We start from the raw sequence: 22,112 nt of genomic DNA, 5'->3' as shown, positions 1-22,112 counted from the left end.
GACCTCACAACACTCATGACCTCACAGCACTCGTGATGTCACAGCACTCATAACCTCGCAGCATTCATGACCTCATGGCACTCATGACCTCAAAACAACTGTGATTCTCTGCACAAGGCCTTCACGAAATTAGCCCATCAGCATCTCATGATGGGCAGAGCAGGGGTCTGTATAGCTCTACCCTTCTCAAGGGAGTTTGGTGTTTTTAATGAGAATGACTTCTATAGAATCATATGTTTGAATACTTGGTCCCCAGTAGGTAGAACTATTTGGGAATGATGAGGAGGTGTGGCCTTACTGGAGGAAGTGTGTCACTAGAGATGGGCTTTGGAGTTTCAAAAGTCCATGCCATTGCCAGCATTGCCAGTTAGCTCTCTCTCTCTCTCTCTCTCTCTCTCTCTCTCTCTCTCTCTCCCTTCCTACTCCCTCCCTTCCTCCCTCCCTCCCTTCCTCTCTCCCTCTTTTCCTTCCTCCCTCTCTCCCTCCCTTTCTCTTTGCTTCTTGTTTTGTGAATTAAGCTGGAAGCTCTCAGCTACTACTTAGCCCATACCTGCCTTCCTGCTGGGATCCCCAACACTGTGGATGTGTACTACCCTCTGAAACTGTAAGTTCCCATTAACACTTTGTTCTACAAGTTGCCTTGGTTACAGTGTCTTAACTCAGCAATAGAAAAGTAACTAACACACAGTATTGGCACATAATGGCTGTTGGGGGAGGGGTGAACTTTTCTTTGTGGGATAGCCACAGACAATTTGCCTTGACGACTATGCAAGTCAAAAATGTCTCTCACTAAGTTCAGTGGGTGACGCAGTGAGAGGTAACAGCAGAGGCACTGTGGGGAAGAACTCCAGTGGAAGAGGTGAGGAAGTGGTGGAAGGCAGTGAGTAAAATATATTATACAAATGAATGAGACGACCATACACCACAAAAGAGGAAAAAGCTTAGAAAAGCTAGCAGACTCCCTGACCTAGCATCTGTTCCTTGACAAGACCTCATTCAGATGTCTGTCCATGACGCCTTGTCTTTATCATGACAGTCCAATAAGGAAGTAGGATTTCCTGTCATGTTTTCTATGTGCGTGGAGGGGGAAGCAAATGGAAGTGAGTTATGCTGCTACCAAAGGATGTGCATTTTGTAAGTGGAAGCATAAGAGCACACTCCTGGTTTTCTGCCTCCCCAGTCTTTCTTTCCCGATACCATGCTGCTTGCAGTGTATGGCATAAGTAACTCTGAGACAAGGATGGGCGGTGTCTCAGACACGAATGTTTTGTTCACCCTTTAGAGATGTGTCGAGGAGAAAACCTCACCAGGCAGCAGATAATCTAACACTGAATGGTGCAGACCGTTTGCGTTAATGGAAATTCAGGGGGAAAAAGGTGCTATCTGAGGCCAAAGAAAACAAAGTGCAGTAGATCCTGGGAAATTAATGGTGAGAGTTCTGCAGCTGTGCCCATCGCCCCTCAGAAGTCACGTGCCCGTGGTGTTCTGGCTCAAGTACATGCAGTGCTGCACCTAAGGCGCTGCTTGCATGCAAATCAGCCTTGCCCTGCCAGGAATGAAGGCGGCCCTGAAGTCAGAGCATCGAGATTCCAATGCTCCCTTCTAACACGTGGGGCAATCCTGAAGAAAGATTTTACTCGAGGGCTTCTTATTAGCATTGAGACGGGCTGCTATCTCAGTTACCTGCCCATGAAGGCATCCCCATACTGGCTTTCTTTCCTTTCTGGTCTAGCTACAATACTCTCCAGTTACTGTTCCCCAAGCGTATCTCCCAAGCAAGCCATCCATACTTAACTCCTTATTGCATAGGCTGCTTCACAGGGATACCAATTTGTGACCCATCTACAATGGCTCCAAGCACTATGGCTGAGCACATGTGTTCTAGAAGTTCATCCTCATGGTAGTCAAGAGGTAAGAATGCCTATACAGCCGCCATCTGCAGATGGGGTACCTGAAAGACTGAGTAACTCATCCAGATTTGAATCAGGACATCTGGATCCATGCTGGTACTATTAGCTGTAAGGTAGATTGCCTTTCTACACAAAGAGCCAAAGACTGTAGAAAAGCAAGCTGTGCTATAAGAAGTCCAAAAGACTTGAGGAGAACAGAAGGAAGACTTGGTTCTAACTTCAGAGTAGGCAAATAAAGCAGAATGGTGGCTAATGTGTTAGCATGGATTTGCATAGAAGAATATTTTAATACAAGGTTCATTGAGCAGTGGAAAGTGTCTTCATATGACGTAGGGTGTCATCAAAGGAGCTATGCAAGGAGAGAGGGGTGCGAAGGCACAGAGTTAGTGACCAGTTGGGCTCTAGCTTCTTAGTCCTTCTTTAAAAGCACAACACTTATGTGCATTTGCTGATCAACAACTGTCGTGTCAATTTTATCTAGGTTACTTTGGGCTATGTTTAAAGGAGATGTCTCGTTATTTACAGACATATTTTCACTAACAACAGCAAAGGCTGGAGAAGATGTGGAGGAAATAGGAACTCATTCTTCGTTGGAATGCAGAGGGAAGGAGATAATGATATAAGTAGATAAGTAGATTATAATATCAAACATTTAAATTCAAAACTCAAATATAGAATATGTAGGTTGTAAACAAAAAGAAATAAATTTTTTAAAAATGAAAAGGAGACTTATACTATAAGATTTGAAAGGTAGAGGCCAAATGCGGCAGGGCCCAATGCCATATTTTAACAATGTAGAACCAATATATTTTCTTGGTTAAATGAAATACAATAAGACTGATTTTCTTGAGTTTTGTTGGACTGTGCTAACATATATGCCAACAGCCGATGATGAAAGTGAATGTATATGCAACATTAATGTTCTGAATGCAGGCACAGACATAACAGAGTTGTAAGGTTAATTTTAAGGCGTTCATCTCAGCAGAAAAAACAAACATACAAGTATATGTAGACACATACACACATATGAAAGTACAGTCAGTGAATGAGTGGGGGATTAAGTGCCAGTTAGTTCTGAAGAAAGTTTCTCAGAAGGCTCTCAGGTCAATCGGCATTCAGAAGATCGATTGCATATGAAAACTCAGACAAATTCTCCCCAGTGTTAAAAGTTAAAATGTGTGAGAATTATTTAAGCTCAGGTCTCAATTTTTTAATACAGAAAATTTACCCGTCCAAACACACGATCTGTCTCATAGAAGTTGAAATGAATCATGACAGCCATAAATCCTAGGAACACGATTCTGAAATTACTTTCCATCTAACACTGTGTTTAAGATGTGGTGCATGTATCAATTGTCTATCAGTCTATCAAATGTATTTTCACTATCATTGTGGATGTCAACACTTACAGGTATAAAATTGCTGTTTTTTAAAGTTGGATTTTTTTTGAAGCATGAATTAAGCGGAAATGCTGTAGCAGAGACTAGGGGTTGTTGTAGGAAAAGCTAAATCCTGAAGAAAAGCTTGAGAGTCCAATTTCCTGGACCCACCCAACTAGAAGAAAAAAAAAACCCAAATTCTATAAGATGACCTCTGACCTCCACATGTGAACCATGACATGCACATGCTCCTACATAAGAAATAAATACATGTGGCTTTTTAAAGGAAATAACCAGACCTCAGTCCCCAAGTAGTTTTCTGACCAATATATTACTTCTCTGTTTATCTCGAACTGAAGAGCAACTGTTCCCCTATGAGTGATTAGGACCCCTCAACTCATTATAGTGAGTTCAGAAGCCACAGGTGAAATATCACAACAGTCCCAGAAAGAGACGGAAGGGAGGAGGGAGGGAAATGAAGGAAGCACAACTAAAGAGAAAACTATAAAATCTGTTAGAAATTGTGATCATGGCCTATGGGCTCATAAAACCGCTAAATAATAGCTATTAATGCCTCATATTTGTCATTTACCCTGTAAAGCATCATTGGAACATAAAAGAGAATTTGCTTGAATAAATACGTAACCGAGGCTAGACCAATTTACATGAATAAATACGTAACCGAGGCTAGACCAATTAGAGTTACACGTAGAATGTTTCATTGTTTTCAGTAAGCAAGCTTCCCAGAGACCAGTGACACTTTCAAGTAAACGTCACAGGGTGAAATCATTATAAAAAATTAGGTGATATATAGGAATTTTTGACATTTGAACAAAGGCACAGAAAATTTCCTATTAAAAAGGAGCAGAGCTGAACCCCCCCCTTTTTTTTTGTTTCTTCCCACTTATGTATTTTATTCATTTGAAGACAAAAGTCAAAGAAAACAACTCAGGGCTTCTGTTTGCCTCGCCAGAGTTGTTTCCAGGAGGCACAAGGAATCTCGTTCTTGCGAACTCAGGTCTCAAAGATGGGATTGCCATCTAATACGCATGTTCCCAAGATGCTTCAAGCCACGCCAGACAGACAGCGGCAACAGAACTCCGCATGTGCTGGAAATCCCCAAACCATACTTGATTGGAAAGTATCATAAAATGATTTAATTAATTATAGAACAATTCACGATTTAGTCGTTAGAAGCTGTCACACGCCTGTCAGATCTCTGTACTGTCCTCTGCCGTCATAACGTGAGTCAGTAAGTTCAAAGGCAGACTAAACCACCTTTCAATGACTTGATATCGTCTTTCAGTATCTGTGTCCTATTTTCAACTTGCTTGGTACCCTTGAACTTGTCGCCTTTCCTGTCTCCACAGAGGACGTTTCACGGCCTGGCTAAGCATCCCATTTGCCTTGCTGTGCCACATGCCCTGCTAAGATGTGATTTTTAGCTTACGTATCTCATAGGAAGCAGAAGTAACACAAACAAATTCTCCCAGGATCTCAAGACTCGCATCAATATAGTTGTGATATTATCTATACCTCTTCTCCTGACCCTCCTTCTCTCTTAGATCGGTGTGTTCTCCACTGGATTCTTCCTTCAGTAAGTGAGGGAAAGCCGGTTCCTTGGGATTCTGGATACTAGTAACCGGCTTTCCCTCCATTCTACTCTCCCCGTCCCGCCTTCTGTCTCCACTCCTATCCTTTCTGCTCAAAACTGTGAAAGAAGTCATTTTGCCTAAGTTTTCTGGTTTTGAGACCCCTAAAATAAAGCTTTCCCTGAGACAGTCCCTCAAACCACTCTGAAAATTGTTGCAGTAGCCAGCAATCCTCATACCAATCAGCATAGATTTTTACCATTTCTACACTTCTTTAAGGTACTCGGGTTAATACTGTTAAGTCAAGTCTTCCTTTGTATCTTACAAAGCCTTGTATATCTCTTAGTTATCTGTTCCCTATTGTACTGTAGTTATGTTTTTTTTGTGGATTTGAATATATCCAAGGAAGGACTCTTGAGGTATTTATTTGGGAATACTTCATGCTTAGAACACTTACTGTGTTCCACCTATTCCAATATGATCCACTGAGAATGACCTTATCCAGAAGCAGGTATGATGTCATTGCAGACAGTGCTCATACTCTCTTCCTAAGGACATTAAGAAATTTAAAATTCCAGAGTTAGTTGATCACGTTGAAAAGCAGCAATGTTGGCAGCAAACGCCCAGATTTATATGATCAGCAAGATGCTGTCAGAGATATTACATCTGACTGTCACCAAGTAGAGCTAATAACGGAGAGCCGGGGCTAGCGTAGACATGGCCAAGCAGCACCCCTGTGAAGACGGTCAATGGCGCAGGCCCTCCTCTGCTCACGACACGTGAGTCCAGAGCATAGAGTTCTTTCCACTTTGCCCCAGCGTCCTGCCAATTCAGCACTCACTGCAGTTTGTGTTTCTCCTTGACCAAACTGAGTGTGGCAACGCTCCTAATACATTTGCCTGGAGAAGCACCTTCTACTAATTTGCAAAGGACCCTTTGGGCCAGAATGGCTCAGAAGTGCAGCTCATGGCAAATTCCTTGCAAGCATTACTCATTCTGAGAAAACAGAGAAAGCTGCTGACGTAGAGGAAGTAGAGGTCATAGTACTAAGATCCACAAATGCTTCCGCAAGGAAAGGGCACTCACGTTCACAGGTGTCGGGCACACTGACCCAACAGGCTAACTAATAGAAGACAATCTGCCAATTTTCCCTGGTATACTGTTAATCTGTTTTCTAGAAGGGCCATGGACACAGTGCGGTGGATTAAAGAGAGATTGGGATTTGAAATTAGGCTAGACCTGGGGTGGGCCAGCTTCATTATGCCGGTGGAATGGCATCCTGAGGAAGTCCCTGAGCCTCGGAGCATTCCATTATGTAAAGAATGGGTCAAGAAGGTGAAATCAGAAAGCCACTGATGGCTAGTGAGATGCCTCAGTGGGTCAAGTATTTTCTGTACACATATAAGGAGCAGAGTTCAGAATTCCCAGTACCCTTATAAAAGCTTGGCATGGTAGCACATATCTATAACTCCAGTACTGGTTGGAAGCTGGGAAGACAGACAGATCTTGCAGCCTTCCTTGTCAGCCATCCTTGCCAAAACAGTAAGTTATAGGTTCAGGTACAGGCCATATCTCAAAAACATAAAGTGGAGAGTTATTGGAAAGACATGAGATAGTCTCCACGTGTGCACACAGGAGCGTGCACCCCCGAACACACCATAACATAGACCATACATACAACTGCAAACTAACGTCACTGTTGTTACTGAATGATGTTGCTCCTATGATATCACAGGGCATGCGCAGGCAAGCTCAGCCAGTGTGGTTGTACCATGCTATATAAACTAGTTATATTTGTTACCGATATTCTTTAAAAAATCACCCACATGCTTTTCGCATGCATACCCTTTTAATAAATTATCACTCATGTTCATTCTATGAGACTGTCTTCCATGGTCTCTAACACAAACGATTACTAGATGGTGCATTCATTTTAACTAGTGGTGTAAGAGCTCTGAGAGTGTTCACAAGGTCACAGACAACAGTAACACAGCTTAGGTTACAATTAGAAACTTGGGAGTTAATGTGCTCTACACAGCCAATAACATGTATGTATAATCCTGGTTATCCATCCTTCAAACCCTATATATACATAAGTATATATATATATATATATATATGTATATGTGTATGTATATATATGTGTGTGTGTAGGTATATATCTATGTAATACACTACACAATTTTTATATGATAGTATCCCTAACCATGTTGTCTTGGCCATGTATATAGGCTGATGATTCTCAATTAATAGGAAACACAATCTAACAGCCCACCAAGTGATCATCAGACCTCAGTTAATTTATGGCTTAGAGACATTTTTGAAGTCATTGCCTAAAAGATTGGAATGAGGAAGGTAGACAGAGTTACATTTTGTGTGATAGGTCAAAGAAAGATAAATGTGAGTCAAGGATTAAAAAAATAAAAGGGAACTTTGACTCTATGAACAACGAGAAAGGGGCTGTTTCTTTTCCTTTGCTTATTCTTTCACTTAAGAATTCTGAAATACATTTGTTTGTCTCCAGAGTTGACTAAATTCTGTTTAGCTGAAAGACATCAGCATTAGAAGAAGCAACTCAACAGCACCAGAACTAGAAGAGTGGAGTGGGTAGTGAAGAATTTAACGGACGAGAGACAGCCCAAATATTTGGCTAATATGCTTTTCTTTTTCCTTTCTTTCTTTTGTAAAGATTCCCTAAGACCTTCCCAGCTTGGCCCCACTTAACTCACAGTCAGGATTTAAATCAGTTTAGCAGCCATAAAAGACTAAAGCGCTAGAGTTCCATTCCATACGTTGTGGGCACGCACTAGGGTTTCCAGTTGTAAATTTCCTTCTCGATCACGATGTTCCTAATACATTTTATTTTCACTTATAAGCTCTAAGGTACTGCTTAGAATTCAAGAAGGATACAGTGAGGGGCAATAAAGGACATTAAAATGGAAAGCCAAGAGAGGGAGAAAGTATATTTAATAAGGTCAGAAGATCATCTAATTAAAAACCACCTTTATCTAAGCTTAACCGTCTGCCTTACAATTGCCCGAACTTACAACTGTGCCCTAATGATGGATGAACAAGAGGAGTCTCCGTGATTCTCAGCCTGATCTCATTAGTCAAGTGTTTCCATGTCAACTTTTTGGTCCTCCCAGGATCTAGCACTGAGTTTCGAGTCTGGTGTTTGGGGAAGAACTGCCCCAAGGAGGACAAGAAAGCTCTGAGACAAGGTCAACTGACACAATGGCCAGAGAAACTCTGCAGGCCCTTGATGGGTTTTGCTTACCAAACTGAGCAGAATAGCATAATTCTGTAGAAGACTCGATTCAGCCTGTCCTTCACTGCATATATTGTAATCTTTTACTGTCAAAACCATGAACTCTGCAAAAATTTTTTTCTAGCTGACACTTCTTTCTGGAGCTTCAACTGAAAAGTGGCCGGAGAGGAAGAATTCCCCTTCTTTAAACAACAAGTCATCTTGTCTTGCCCCAAATGTTCATTCATTGGGTGAATTCTTTAAAATACATACTTGCATAGTTTTGACCATATGCAGATAACACTATTGTAAGCTTATCTATACATTGCCTGACTCTATAGAGGGTATGGATCAATCAAAACAAAACAAAGTGAATTGGCTCATGAGTCAAATCCTTGCTTTATAGAGAAATACCCCAACTGTGTCTACTAGACTTCAGTTCTTGAGAGCTTATCCTTGGAAGCAGACTGTACAATAAAGGGATGCAGGAGTCTTAAAGGAGAAACAGCCTCAATATTGATTTAAGGGGCTATAATCATCCCCATTTCACCTTTTGATCAAAGAGAGCTGTCAACGTCACTGCTGAAGTTCGTTAAGAAGCATTTTAGACATCTGGTCCTAAGAAAATGAAGCCCTAAGCACCAAATGAGTAAATAATTAATCAGCACCCATAATTACTAGTCCCAAACCTTCCTTCTTCAGCAAAGTTCTTTGACTTCTATCAGCCCCATTCTCTGGGTCAGCTGAGCCCATTCAAAAAGGGTTACAGAGGAATCCAAACAGCAGGCCTTCCCAAAGTTTGAAACTACCCTTCTCGATTGCATTCAACTTGGTGCATCTTGCACCGGTTTGTAGCATTTTAATATCTTTTTCCAAATCATTCTATACAAATTATGTGATATATGTGTGCAAAAACTACAGGCCTATGTTAGCGCCACCATGTTGTGCCATCCTTGCGAGATCCCTTCCTGTAATCCAACATCACAGCATCGCGAGGCTTCTTAGGAGTCCTCTTAATTGCTACTGGATGGAATTTAAATTCCTAGAAAGCTGACTTGTATTTTCCTTCTTCGACCATGGAAGCCCCATTCCTGCATTGCCAGGCTACCATTCTACTCTCCCAACTTGGCGGAATAAAACACTAGAGGTATAGACTGCTTGTTTATTCAGTTGGGCCAATCCTTATCTTTGTTTGGCTTGGCAGTAAAAAGGCTAAAATGTGTAATGGAAAAGACGCCTTTGCAATAAAATCCTCCAGCAAACACTTCAAATGTAGCTTCAAACAAGGAGGACACATTTTTCATACCCTTCTGCCCCTTTGCTACCGCCACCAAGGGGCGGGTAGTGTTCTATTAAGCCAGGTACTCAGTCCACTTATTAACTTTAACTTTGTAACTGAGAAACAGTGAACTCGTCATTGGATTGCACAACCATCCACGTACCAGGCTAAGGAGAGAAGATGAGAATTTCTGTTTGGATAGGGACCCTGAGAAACTTCCGAAACTTCTCCAGACCTGCAATTATTAATTTTTCTCTCTTCCTGGCTTCTCATAAGGCAAACAAGAAAGAGGCTAGGCTGTGTGTGTGTGTGTGTGTGTGTGTGTGTGTGTGTGTGTGTGTGTGTGTGTGTCTACCTGGCCTATCCAAAGGACTTATTGCCTTCAAGGACCTGAGCTAGGGTTCCTGAAATCAGAGCACATTGTCTCCTTTCAAATGACATTGGTCTGTTGCCACCTTCTGATCCGTCCCTCCACAAAGAGACAGAGGAGCGTGTGAAGATGAAGAAAGGCAGTCCTTTTGTACCTTTTGATTCATTAACAAGAGCACTGAAGAGCATGACACTGATCCAAGAGGGGCTCTAACTGTGGGGCAAAGGGAAAGAAGGTTTCCTGTCAGACAGTAAGACTGGCTTACTGCAGCACTGAGGTGGGGTTGTCTATAAGGAAAACAACAACCGGGCAAGTTAAGAGTCAAGCACACCGCTAAGTGGGTCACCTGGAAAAAACCACTACCTTCCTCCTTTGAGTTCAATGTCTCAATAGCGAATACTTCTAAGGAGCCCAGGGGAAAACAGCCACACAGAGCACCGGTATCCACCCTGGCTCAGTTTTTTTTCACAACAATAACACATTGGCACAGCAGGCACTGAAATGGATGAAGGGTTACCTCGCTCCAGGCACAAAAGAAACCATTCAGGACTCTCAACTTCTCTATACATCTTTGGAACACATGTATTACAGAACGACAGAAGCATGAATAAGCAAATTTGCATCCCCCCCCCAAAACAACAGAGTTGAGCAGCTCGTTTTCTTCCAGTCAAAAGTCGAGGGGAGGTTAATGAAAATAAAAGGTGACTATGTTACTAGGCTTCCAAAGGGTACAGGCGTCCAAGTATTGCAAGGTAAACAAATGGACTCAAACAATAGGACTTAGCTAGATTAGAAACTGTTGCTTTGTAGAAGGGCAAACTTTATATAAAAGAGAATGGTAATTTTCCCTTTAAAGGAAAATTGCCTTTGCTTTGTTTAAAACAAAGCTCCCGAGGCATGGCATTAGCCATGAAGAAAGATGTAAAACCAGAAGAAGGATGGACAGATGCCTACTATGTACCAGGACTACTTTTAGCCCTTTTGATCTCAGGATTAAGAGCTACTGATGTGATGCTTTCTGTAAGAACAACTAGATCCTTAGGCTGATGTCTGATCCTCACCAACAGGGGAAGCAAGGCACTGGCACCAAAGCCCTCCTGAGTCTGGAACTCTGGCAATGCAGCTGAAGTGGGCCACTGAGGCCTGCAGACAGGCCATCCAGACTCTCTCACAGACATCCCAGAGCTTGGGGATGGAGGCTCTGGGAGAAGGAGACCCGCCTCAGCAGTGGTTCTGGGTAACTCTGGAGTTGTAGCAAAACAGGGTCCTGCCAAGGGTGACAGAGGAGGTCTCCCACCCTGTGTTCAAAGCTGGGAATCGGAACCTCCGGAACACCTCACTAGGTGATTTTGCTGGTGTCTTAAACTAGGAGACTCTGATGGGCCACAAAAGCAGTGATGGACCCCTCAGACATCTGTGTTTGTGTACCTATTACTTATCTTGAGTCCCGTCAAAAATGCTTACATGGGGAACATGCTTTGAAACATCAGGCCCAATACAGTAGCATAATGCATGCATGTTGTAAGACTAAATCTTCACAATGTGCTTTTCTCATGCATACATCATCAAGTTTCTGCTGTGAGAAATTGAATCCACGCCCTCCTATTAGGTACACTGAAGACGAGCAACTTTCAAAATAAGCACCTTTGTCCTTGTCACGGCCTCAGCAATTAGCTCCTACACACGCAGGCACAGACACCAACCAGAAATGGAACAGGATGGGCCTGTCTGGAGACCTCAACACATTGGATCATTGAATTGAACCATAATCCCTAACCAAACACTCAAGAACTAAGCAAGCTTTCTAGGAGTCAGAGCACTTCATGTGTGAGAATTGTATCAGAATTCTATTGGTTCAGCCCAGAAGTGCTATCCTTGAACAGCTAAAGCATTCTTAAAGGTGAGCAAGTCAGATGTTATGATGTGTTTGAGAAATATTGAGTCAGCATTAAAAGTTTCCTCCAGCCTTCTGTGGAATGCAGGCCAATTGATATGAGATGTCAGAAATCCTTGTATATCCTTTCTTGGGGCCAATTTCAAATAAAAAAGACAGATGAAGTAAATTTCCAATCCTCCCATTTCTGTTACATACTAGGTTGGTTGTCATTTTCTACTTTTTTGGACTATGAAATATTAATTATTGTGAATACCTTTATGATTTTCTTATTTGGGATGTTTTTTATGAACAAGAAAATTTTAATTGCATAATCATTACTTCTCAGTCTTCTTGGTTTTACACTTAGGTTAGTTCTCCCCCCCCCCCCCCATATTCTTGCTCAGGACAAACCTTCCTCTGCTTCTTGTCCTGGGCTTTTAGAATTCTGAGCATTCAGACTGAAGGGGTATTGATTACTCACCATATCCAGGAATGCCTTCTAAAGGGGAAGGTGTTCACGTGCATCATGTTGGCAGAGTGGACGTCATGAATATTTTCCTTGTCTCCTATGTTACATGTACTGATTTTCACAGATGAGTCCCAACCCTCTGGCTTGAGCATCGATCATGGACAATTATGGCAACAAGTAATGAATTCTCTCTCCCCCAAAATCGAACCCCCCAAAAAAACACAAATAGCAAAAAACAGAAAAGCCCTTCCAGGATTGAAAGAAAGAACCATCACAGAGCACTGCAGGTAGGAGTCCATCCATGTAGCTTCCACTAGTCAACACACTAAAATAACCAGTCCAATTGCTAATCCTAAATGATGGCAAATATTGTCCTGCTGAAATCCAACTGCCTCGAACATGAATTAATGCATCCTCGCAGAAAGGACTATGGAATGTGGACAAAAAGGAGTCAAAAGACAGTTTCTTGTTATCCTTGTTAAAGAAGTGTTAGGAGGGAAATGGAAAACTTCACGCTGCTTGGCCATGCTGTCCTTTAGGGAGGAATACTGCTTTTTCTTCTTTCTTAGGCACATATTCATGTGTGGTCACTTTAACGCAATGCTACCGTCTGAGTCTGAGACTTGTCCAACAAAGACCTGGGCAGAGGGACTAGAAGCCACGTAGAGCGCAAGCCAACTTCTTCTCCAGGTCTCAGAATCGCTGGTTTTGAATGCTCAAGTAAGAAGGCAATGAGCAATTTCTGCTTTGCAGGACAGGGTTAGTGCCGGCTCCCATCATGACTTCAGAAGGCGCTGTCGTGATGAAATTCATCTGTCGCCTAACCCCACAATAAGGCTGTCTGCTCTCTTTAAAGTAAAATGACTAAGCTATCGATTGTCTCACTGTAGAATCCCCTCTAATTTCTTATCAAAAGCATGTGTGACCTTTTAATATATTGTCTTGGCGAGAAAATGAATTTCACAGCTGCAAGGCAGACGTTGTCTAAGAATTTCTTACTCGGTCGGCTTTCCTTTCTCTCTGTTCTCCTTACCCCCAGTTCAGCTCCCGGATAGATGTCATTTACTCTGATGCTCTGACATCCGCAAGATTCTCATGCCCAAGCTATACAGACCTTGCATGCTTTTAAAACACAGAGTGGCAACAGGCTCCAGCTGGAGTCCCCCCACACCGAATTTCCGGCAGAACCTTTGGAATCCTCGCAGCCGCCTTGTCTGCGCGGGGGCTGCGCCGCCTCAGCCCTGAGCAGCTCAGGACACTTGCAGGCTCCGTGGTACTGTACATTAACTCTGCAGCAGCCCGCTTGCTCAGCTGCAGACTGCTGCTTGACAGGGGATGTGCTGGCGTCAAGGGGGCCCTCTAGGTGGGTTCCCGGACACTGCAGACTGGCGCGCTCTTTGCTAGCCTCCCAGGGACAGTGAGGGAAACGGGTTAAAGGGAAGAGCTTGCCCCGAAGGAGCAGATTTCTTTCAGTAAGTAATTACCAGGCAGGAAAAGCTAAAGAAACCTGTAAATAACCTCATAGGGAAATGACACGCTGAACAAACAGATATTATTGTGGGGGAAGGTTTTTCTGTGGGTTTGTTTAGTTCTTCAGCGTATTCAATGAAAAGAAAGGAAACAATAGAAGTCCAGAGAGAATGTGCAAATAATAGAGTTTTTCGTTTGCTTTTTGGTTTTTTTTTTTGAACAAAAATATGGGGGTGGAGAAGCCTTACTTACTAGATGATTTGTAACCAGCTAACTACAGATTTCCACACTATGATTTTAGACAAGAAATCCTGGGGAAGTCAGTTCTGCAGAAATCAGTTAGACTTCAACTGCATTTGCGCATGTCATAAAGCTTCTTGTTTGATTAGTGGGTGTGTACCTCAGAGGAGAGCTCCCTTTTTCATTTCCTGGAGCCTGCCCCCTTTGTTGCAAAAGAATTCTGTTCAACAATCCCCTGAAAGCACCCCATCACTGTTGATGCCATTTTGGAGCCAGAATAAAATAGTAAACTCTTGGAATAGTAGCTTGGCACTTGAATGGTGCTTGTCGGCTGTCAGTCAGAGAATGGGCTTCTCGGGGGTGGTATACACAGCATTAATGCGTCACTTTTAGCTTGGGTATTTAAGAAGGCCATTATGCAGTTGTTTAATATTAAATGGGGTACTGGCAACACTTAATAGATCACGCTACTTATCTTCAGTTGGTTTCCCCAGTGAGTTCTTGTCCTTGCAGAAAACATTACTTGGAGAGAGGGGAATTCACTTCCCATAAATTCTAAAGCAAGTGTAAAAAAAAAAATAGTTTGAGAACTGCTGTGATTTGATCAATTGATGTTTCTAGGGCAAGAATTCATTCCCGGGAGGAGGAAGATCTGAGTGCTTCCTTTAAAGCAATTTGAACTTTGCATGCAGAAAGATGGAGCCCTGTAGCACAAAGGAACTTGAGGAAAGTCTCTGGCACTTCCTGGGGCATAGGCAATGTTCTTGCAGCACCTTTGTTATGAAGGGACTGAATCTCTCTCCTAAGGTCCTATGTGATCCTTCCCAGACCCCTTCAGCTTGAATTGTTCTGAAGAAGCTAGGAATGCTTGGAATCAGGAATCACACAGTAATTCACACTTGTATATCACAGCATCATTATTTAAGATCTAGGTGTACTAGTAATGTCCTAACTGTCTTCTGAGAGTTTTACACACATCATAATCTCATTTAACCCATCCAATAGTGACTAACCCTGTGGTGTAGATGAAGTGTAGAGGCACTTAGATGTTAAAGGGATCACAGGAAGACTAACGTACCTGAAGCAAGAAGGCTGAGCACACAGCTCTCAACTTGTTTCTCCACTGCAGGAAGGAGAACGGACTGGCACCAGCTTAATGCTTTCTAAGATTTTTGCCTGTGTTATTCTATCTCCACAAAATTAAGTGTTTTACCCCTTTTGGAATGAACTCTAAGGGCCAGCATCTGTCCATCATCACTCTTTCAGGGAGAAGAAGCCCTGGAGTCCTTTCAGGCCATGGTATCTGTCCTTTTTCTTCTATGGTAGGGATGGTGGGACAGGTATTAACTGTCCCCAAACCTGCACCTACTTCCTATGCCGTGTCCACAAGAAGCCCTTCTTAGAAAGTAGCATAGATAGAAAAGAATGTAGTACTATAGTTTCCCCTCTAATAAGCATTTTTCATTTGACATGTTTTGTTTGAGTACATATGATTTCCATTCTATTCATAGGCCAAAATCCTCCCATCTCTCCCCGAAAGAATACAGTTTAACGTCTGATACTGGCTAGGAGTGACAAAGGCAAAATACTTTATAGAGTGAAAACACAAGGCGACTCAATCATTTGGTCATTAAAAGAGATTTTTAAGTTAAAGTATACTTTGTGAAGATATTTCAATCAATATTCCAGTGTGGGCCCTTGAAATTGAGGCCTCACAAATGTTAGACATACATTCTGCCACTGAGTTATTCCATACTTACCCTTCAGTTTAATGTTTTTTAGGTGAACTTTATTTACTTTTCTATGTGTAACCGTATCAAATAAAGTAGCAAGAGCTAGATAGTAACAACTGAGAAACTATATTAAGCACTAAAAACTCTTGAAGCAGAACAAAGAAAAATATAATTTATCTCATAGTTCAGGGAGCTAAGATGACAATGTAACGAATAACCTTAAGTTGCTCAGTTTTGCAGACTCAGAGCAAATATGAGAGAACAGGTTTGTGTCGTCTATCAGAGCGGTTTTTGATTCTGAACTGGAATCAGAGTTTTCAGAGGCGTGGCCACTAAGTTACAAAATGATAGCGTACGAGACCATACTTAATAGATGCGCGACTTTCAGAAACCAGCAGCAGCAGTCTGTCAACTTAGAAAGCAGTTCTACAAGGTGAAGAGCGTTGAGGGACTAAGGTACAACCTCTCTGTTTTGTTATGTTTGAAGACAGCTGTTACTTTCCGCAACTTCTAATTGCAGGTGAGCCATTACAGGCTTCCTTGCTCTTCTCAGCCTAATGGCTGCTACCCATCAATAAAGCCTCTCCACTCTCTAGCCACTAGTCACCTTGAGGTCCCTGTGGCTGTGCCGTAGCCTCGGTTCAACCAGAAGCAAGACTGGTTATGTTTTGTGGCCTTTAAAATTTCAGTCCTGCACAAAGCGTAGGAGTAGTTGATCTTTGGAGACCAGACCAGCATTAACTACCCTTGAACGAGATATGCAAGCAAAAACATGGTTAATTTACTATTCAAGTGAGAGCTAAAACATAGGGCAAATGAAAATGCCTTGGTCAACACTTTCATTTAAAAGCTATTTAGGGCTGGGGAGGTGGCTTGCGGGTAAGACAAATGCTCAGCAAACATTGGGGTCCTGAGAACCAACACAGAAAAGCTGGATACGGTTATATGAGTACCTAGTTACTAGTTTTATGGAGGATCAGAGGCAATAGCTCCAGGTCCCGTGAAAAGCTGACTCAAGGGATGGAGCAGGACACTGGTGACCTGCCCTGAGAGCACACACACGTGCATACACCAACACAAACATTCACACCTATATACATCATTGCTCAAAGCAAGAATTAACTACCCAACATTGCCACTTCCGTGCTAATAAAATTCTTTTTGTAAGAAGGAGGCTAACTCCAAAAGGGTGACAGTTTTTTAGTCTAAACTCTCGGGACCGTGACATTTTGTAAAGTTGCCTTCGCCCACTCACGAGCCAAAGTGGAGACAGGGGGTCTCTTTTTGCTCCTTCCTCTCAAAGTTTGCTCTTCACAAAGAGGCATAGAGAGCCAACACCTTCTTCAGAATCTCGTACTATTACTCTATGTTTGAAGTCTCCATTCTCTTCAAATTCCTCCAATTTTCACCATGCCTTTCAGGTAATAAGGCTAAGTTATACCATCGTGCTAATATAATCAAAGAACAGTAAAGCCACACCCTGGTCACTGAACTCGGGTGTTTCCTTAATCCTTAGTCATTTGTACTTTATCAGAAACGGGAGGCGAGGTGAATTAACTCATTGATTTTTACCCGGTGAGTTTCACTTTCAGAGAAACTTTTCATTTTAAATAGCAACAGAAATCTTAGTGTCACTAACATATGCTGGAATAATTAATAAGCTAATATCAGTGTTACCTTGGATGAAACAAGATGAAAATACCCCTGTGTTTAGACATGAAATGACAAGTACCTAAAACAAAATCCTTCATTAATTTTGTATGAATTTGTAACCATCTGTACAGTTGTGTTAGGGAGTCTGCCATCTCTCAAGGGGCTTGTTAACCTTTGTTCTTCTGTCATTAAAAGACAGTATCTTGGCCCTTTGGTTTATGTAAATTTATTATATGTAATATATTAACATATAAAATATATTTATATATTGTAGCACATGGTATCTATATACTAATAATACATATACTATATACTAATAATAAAGTATGTTATATTGAAGTAAATCAAAACAAGATCCATTTGGATGTCTTAACAGATCACAGCAAATTTGAAGACAAAAAGTAGAATTTACATTTTGTCTTGGTGTCTCAAGATGTTATTCCTTAGTTTTAGGTTCTGACTGCTTATGTTTTGTATTCTAAATCTCTTTGAGATACCATTTGGTTTTATATATACAGCTCTCTCTCTCTCTCTCTCTCTCTCTCTCTCTGTGTGTGTGTGTGTGTGTGTGTGTGGTGCCTGTACTCACATAAGTAAAATCTGTGTATGTAAAATGTATGTGTATATATCTACACTACATATGTGTGTGTATAAACTTACAGTCTTACATACTATTTTATTTACTGAAATAAACTAGTAATAAGCTACTTTTGGGTACAAAGAGTATTTATTAAGTGTTACATATGTTTTAATGTTTTTCTTCTAATATAAATACTGATTTTCCAGTAAGATACAATTTTCTTATTTCAATGTTTTGGTGTGTTTATGACATGAAAACCATCATTGGCACTCACTAAATGTTACCCAATGACCGTATTAATAGTGATGAAATTCTCCTTCTGACAGCCGCTAGCAAAGGCTGAAGGCGTGCTGTTCGGCACATCCATACTGAAACAGGAGAAGCACTCTGTGAAGCCAGGGTTTCAACTGCTAAGCATCAGGGAACTGTGTGATGCTTCAGCACATCGTGGCTATATTCAATTTCTGTATATTCTTTGAACTGAGAACACAGTACCAATTGAAAATTTTTAAAAATCCACCTGAGACCCATCTCTTTAAATTAATTAATTAATTTGTTTATTTATTTTTACATCCCTGCCACAGTTTCCCCTCCCTCCTATTCTCCTAGTCCTAGCCCCACCCTATTTTACCCTCTCTCCCAATTCCACTCTCTCTCCCTTTCTATTTAGGAAAAGGTAGGTCTCCCATGAGTATCAGCAAAACAGGGCTCATCAAACTGCTGTAATACTAAGCACTTCTCCATCAAGGCTGAGCAAGGTAACCAAGTATAGGAGTAGGGTCCCAAAAGCCAGTAGAAGTGTCTGAGACAGGCTTTGTTCCTGTTGTTAGAAGTCTTGCAAGAGGACCAAGCTACACCACTGTGACATATACACATACAGAGTGCCTAAGTTGAATCCATGTAGGCTCCCTGGTTATCGGTTCAGTCTCTGTGAGCCCCTATGAGTTCAAGTTAGTTGATTCTGTGAGTTTTCTTGTGGTGTCCTTGACCCTCTGGCCCCTACAATCTTTTCTCTCCCTCATCTGCAGAATTTCCTGAGCTCCACCTAACGTGTATCCCATCAGTGACTGGATGAAGCCTCTCTATCTTGATTCCTTAATAACTAACAGGTGCTTTGGTAACCTGTTTGTGATTTAATTTATTAAAAGTAAGTCTTTGGGGATCATGGAGTCAAAGTTGAAACCTCATCTCTGAAATAATGAAAAAAAGGCATTTACAGCAGAAATGGACGATCATCAAATGCAATGAACCCCATGATCAGAACATCTAGAACATCCACTAAATTCCATCAGAAATATCTGTAGTAGTAAAAGAGGTAGACTACAAACACTGGAATCTAGAAAAGACACTTAATATTTATTTTCAAATATAGAATATGGGAAAAATCCATAACACATTTGAGAATTAAAATTAGAATTTGTATTTTGTCTTGGGGTTTGAGGATGTCAGCCCTAATTTCAGATTTTTCTTGTCCATATTTTGTGTGCCTTTCACCAACTCACTAAATTCTTTAAAACACAATTTTGTTAGACATGCATATATGTGTATGTATGTACAATATATGTGTACATACAAACAGCTTATAGTATTTTATTATAAATAATGAAAGGAATTATAAACCACATTGTAATATAAAGAGTATTTTTCTGTGTTATTCATGTGCATTTCAATGTGCTTATTTTAATATAATATAGATTCTTCAGGAAAGCTACATTTTACTTTTATCCAAATGGAAAAACAGAAAGCAATAACAGCAAACCTCAAGGGAATTACCATAAGAAATCTTCTCCTGATGTGAAATTATATTTCATTTTAATCTTAAAAGCTTTAGAAGCTTTGCATCATATTTCACAGATCAATATTCCAGAAATATTCTAAGACAATGATTCAGAAATTCAAACCATAAAGTATCTGTCGTGCAATAAAGACAGTTTCAAACTGTACTCGTTCTGCAGACTTTCTGAACAAATTCCTTAGAAAAATATCTGAAATAATGTTACGTGAAAAAATACCTCAGCATTTCAGAATAACATCTTCCGTATGAAACTACAAATTTGTATGTGTGCTAACGTATACGTTTGTACCAATGCAGAGGAAATAATATGAAGAAGAAACACTAGATTATGAACACACTTTCTCTGGTACAAGGAATAGAAGCAAAGGGCATTTTAAAAAGATTTTTATTTATATACAATATAAAATATAAATATTTTATTCTCTATTTATTGATTTACTATTTAGAAAAGCTGTTTCCATGCCCTTGGCTGTCACCACAAGACTCTATCTGTGAAGAAGATACCACATGTTTTGCCTGCAAGTTGGGGAGAAATCAATCTCATACTGACTGGGCCACTTCTGCCCTGCTGACTAGCTTTCAGGTGCCCGACGGTGCCATGCAGACTGCTGGTGAAGAAAAGATATTAACTGTCTTCCTCAGCACTGGGCCCTAGAGATGACATCTTACTGACCTACTGAACAAAACCCACCTCTTTTAGGCTATAACGAGATAGCTGCTTTCTGACTAAGACCTACTCTGTGGACTTATTCTACCCGGCACAGTAACCCTGGGTCAAAAGTCTGTGTCCAGGGTGGTCACAGCCTCTTGGGGAGAACCTTCCAGGATTATTACAATTAATAGCAATATGGTCAAGTTATCTTCTATATGTGGTTATGCCCAGAAACTTGGGTTTTTCACAACCTTGCTCAAGAAAGCTTCTCTTTGCGATTCAGAGTCCAGTAACTAATCAAAAGTGTTGAAAACAAAAGACCAGGTTCTCAGCCTTAAATAGATCATCTTTATCAATGCCTCACCCCTACACAAGATCAAGTTAGAGATAAAAGAAGAGTTTTAAGTCCCACCCCTTACAGAGGAACTGTTGGATGAGACAGCTTCTGAGAGAATTCTTTTAATCTTAAAAACTTTAGAGGCCATTGGTGAATTTCCTAAGTTCCAGTGAGTAGCCATATACCCATGCACACAGAGGCAGCAAAAATGGGACTTAGTGGGTTACCAAAAGGAAGGAGGAGAAGGAAGAGAAAGAGAAAATGAAGCTAGGAAGAGAAAGTATTGTGAGGAATTAAAGAGGGAAAATATGGTTTGGATATAATCATATTTCATTGCATAAATGTGTGAAATTCAAAAAGACAAAAATAATACATCCATGTATTATTTTATAGTTAAAAAATAGAAATCAAGAGACACTATATTTAATGTTAATTAAAAACAGGAATCAATTCTTGTTTGTAAGTTCAAATTATACAATCACATTTGAGTTCCTAATATTGGTGAGGTAAACTCTCTGAAAAGTTGGGGGAACTTTAAAACTAAAAGCTCAATAGTTGAATGCAACTGATTAAACATTCTCATAATAACACATTCCAGCTCAGAAGGGTGAGTATGTCTAAATACAGATTTCAGTGTGTGCAGCATCACTTCTGCCAGACAGCCATCGCTGTAGATGCACACCTCACACACAGCACCGTGTTGTAGATGCACACCGTACACACAGCACATCACAGCGCTGTAGACACACACCCTCCACACAGTAGAATACAGTGTTGTAGACAGACACTCTCCACACAGTACAACATAGTGTTGTAGATACACACTCGCGCTACAACATAACAGAGTGGGTCAGAACAAGAAAAGTGATGTCGGCAGGAGTACCAAGAGATTGTCTGATTGTCTTATCTCACCCACCCTAACTGATTAGATATAGCTAGGGGTATTTTCACTCCTTGGTATTTTAACACCTCTCGGCACTTCTCCTGTCATGAGTTTTGTCCCTTAAAAAGTCCTGCAGTCAGGGCTGAAGTGACGACTCAGTGATTAAGAGTACTTACTGCTCTTGCAGGGGACAAAAATGAGTGTTTAATCCACATTTTGACAATATCTCCATGCAATTACTTCTTACTACAGAACTTTCTTTCCAATAAGTGAAATAGGATTTAATGGAACCATGCAAGTCTATGATGGATAGCACCCTGGCTTTTACCGCCTTATAGAACAGAATGGGATGGATTGTCTCCTATTTGTGTTTCCAATCTGATTTAGTGTCTTTCTAATAACCTCACAATGAAACACTGCCGGTCACGATTTTCAGTGATTTTTAAATTAAATATTTTTCACAGGCTTACACTTTCGTAGTCACTTTGATGGGAAGTTGGAAGAGGCTGCATTCAACGTGCCTCATCAGATGCAATAAAAATTCAGCCCTTTCAACACACACACACATATGAGCACACACATACACTAAAACACACACTCTCATGCATGTAAACACATATGCACAATGATTTCTCATGCATACACAA

At 41.0% G+C, this 22,112-nt stretch overlaps 1 protein-coding gene across 6 annotated transcripts in view; it reads right to left on the bottom strand.

Moving 5' to 3' along the window:
• Positions 1-22,112, bottom strand: part of Pde4d (phosphodiesterase 4D) — a 1,387,978-nt gene that overhangs the window by 503,090 nt on the left and 862,776 nt on the right. The window contains exon 1 of one of the 6 annotated variants that reach the window (XM_048442993.3): positions 12,135-13,398. The exons of the other annotated variants lie outside the window; for them this stretch is intronic. Coding sequence (XP_048298950.1) covers positions 12,135-12,274 — 140 coding nt within the window. The 5' untranslated portion in view covers positions 12,275-13,398. Of the gene's footprint in view, positions 1-12,134; positions 13,399-22,112 lie in introns of those variants that run through there. 6 annotated transcript variants of the gene reach the window in all.

Source organism: Myodes glareolus, chromosome 15 (genome assembly GCF_982192425.1).
Source record: "Myodes glareolus chromosome 15, mMyoGla1.1, whole genome shotgun sequence".
Classification (NCBI taxonomy): domain Eukaryota; kingdom Metazoa; phylum Chordata; class Mammalia; order Rodentia; family Cricetidae; genus Myodes; species Myodes glareolus.
Note: the sequence above shows the minus strand (reverse complement) of the source record. Positions and strands in the feature narration are given on the sequence as shown.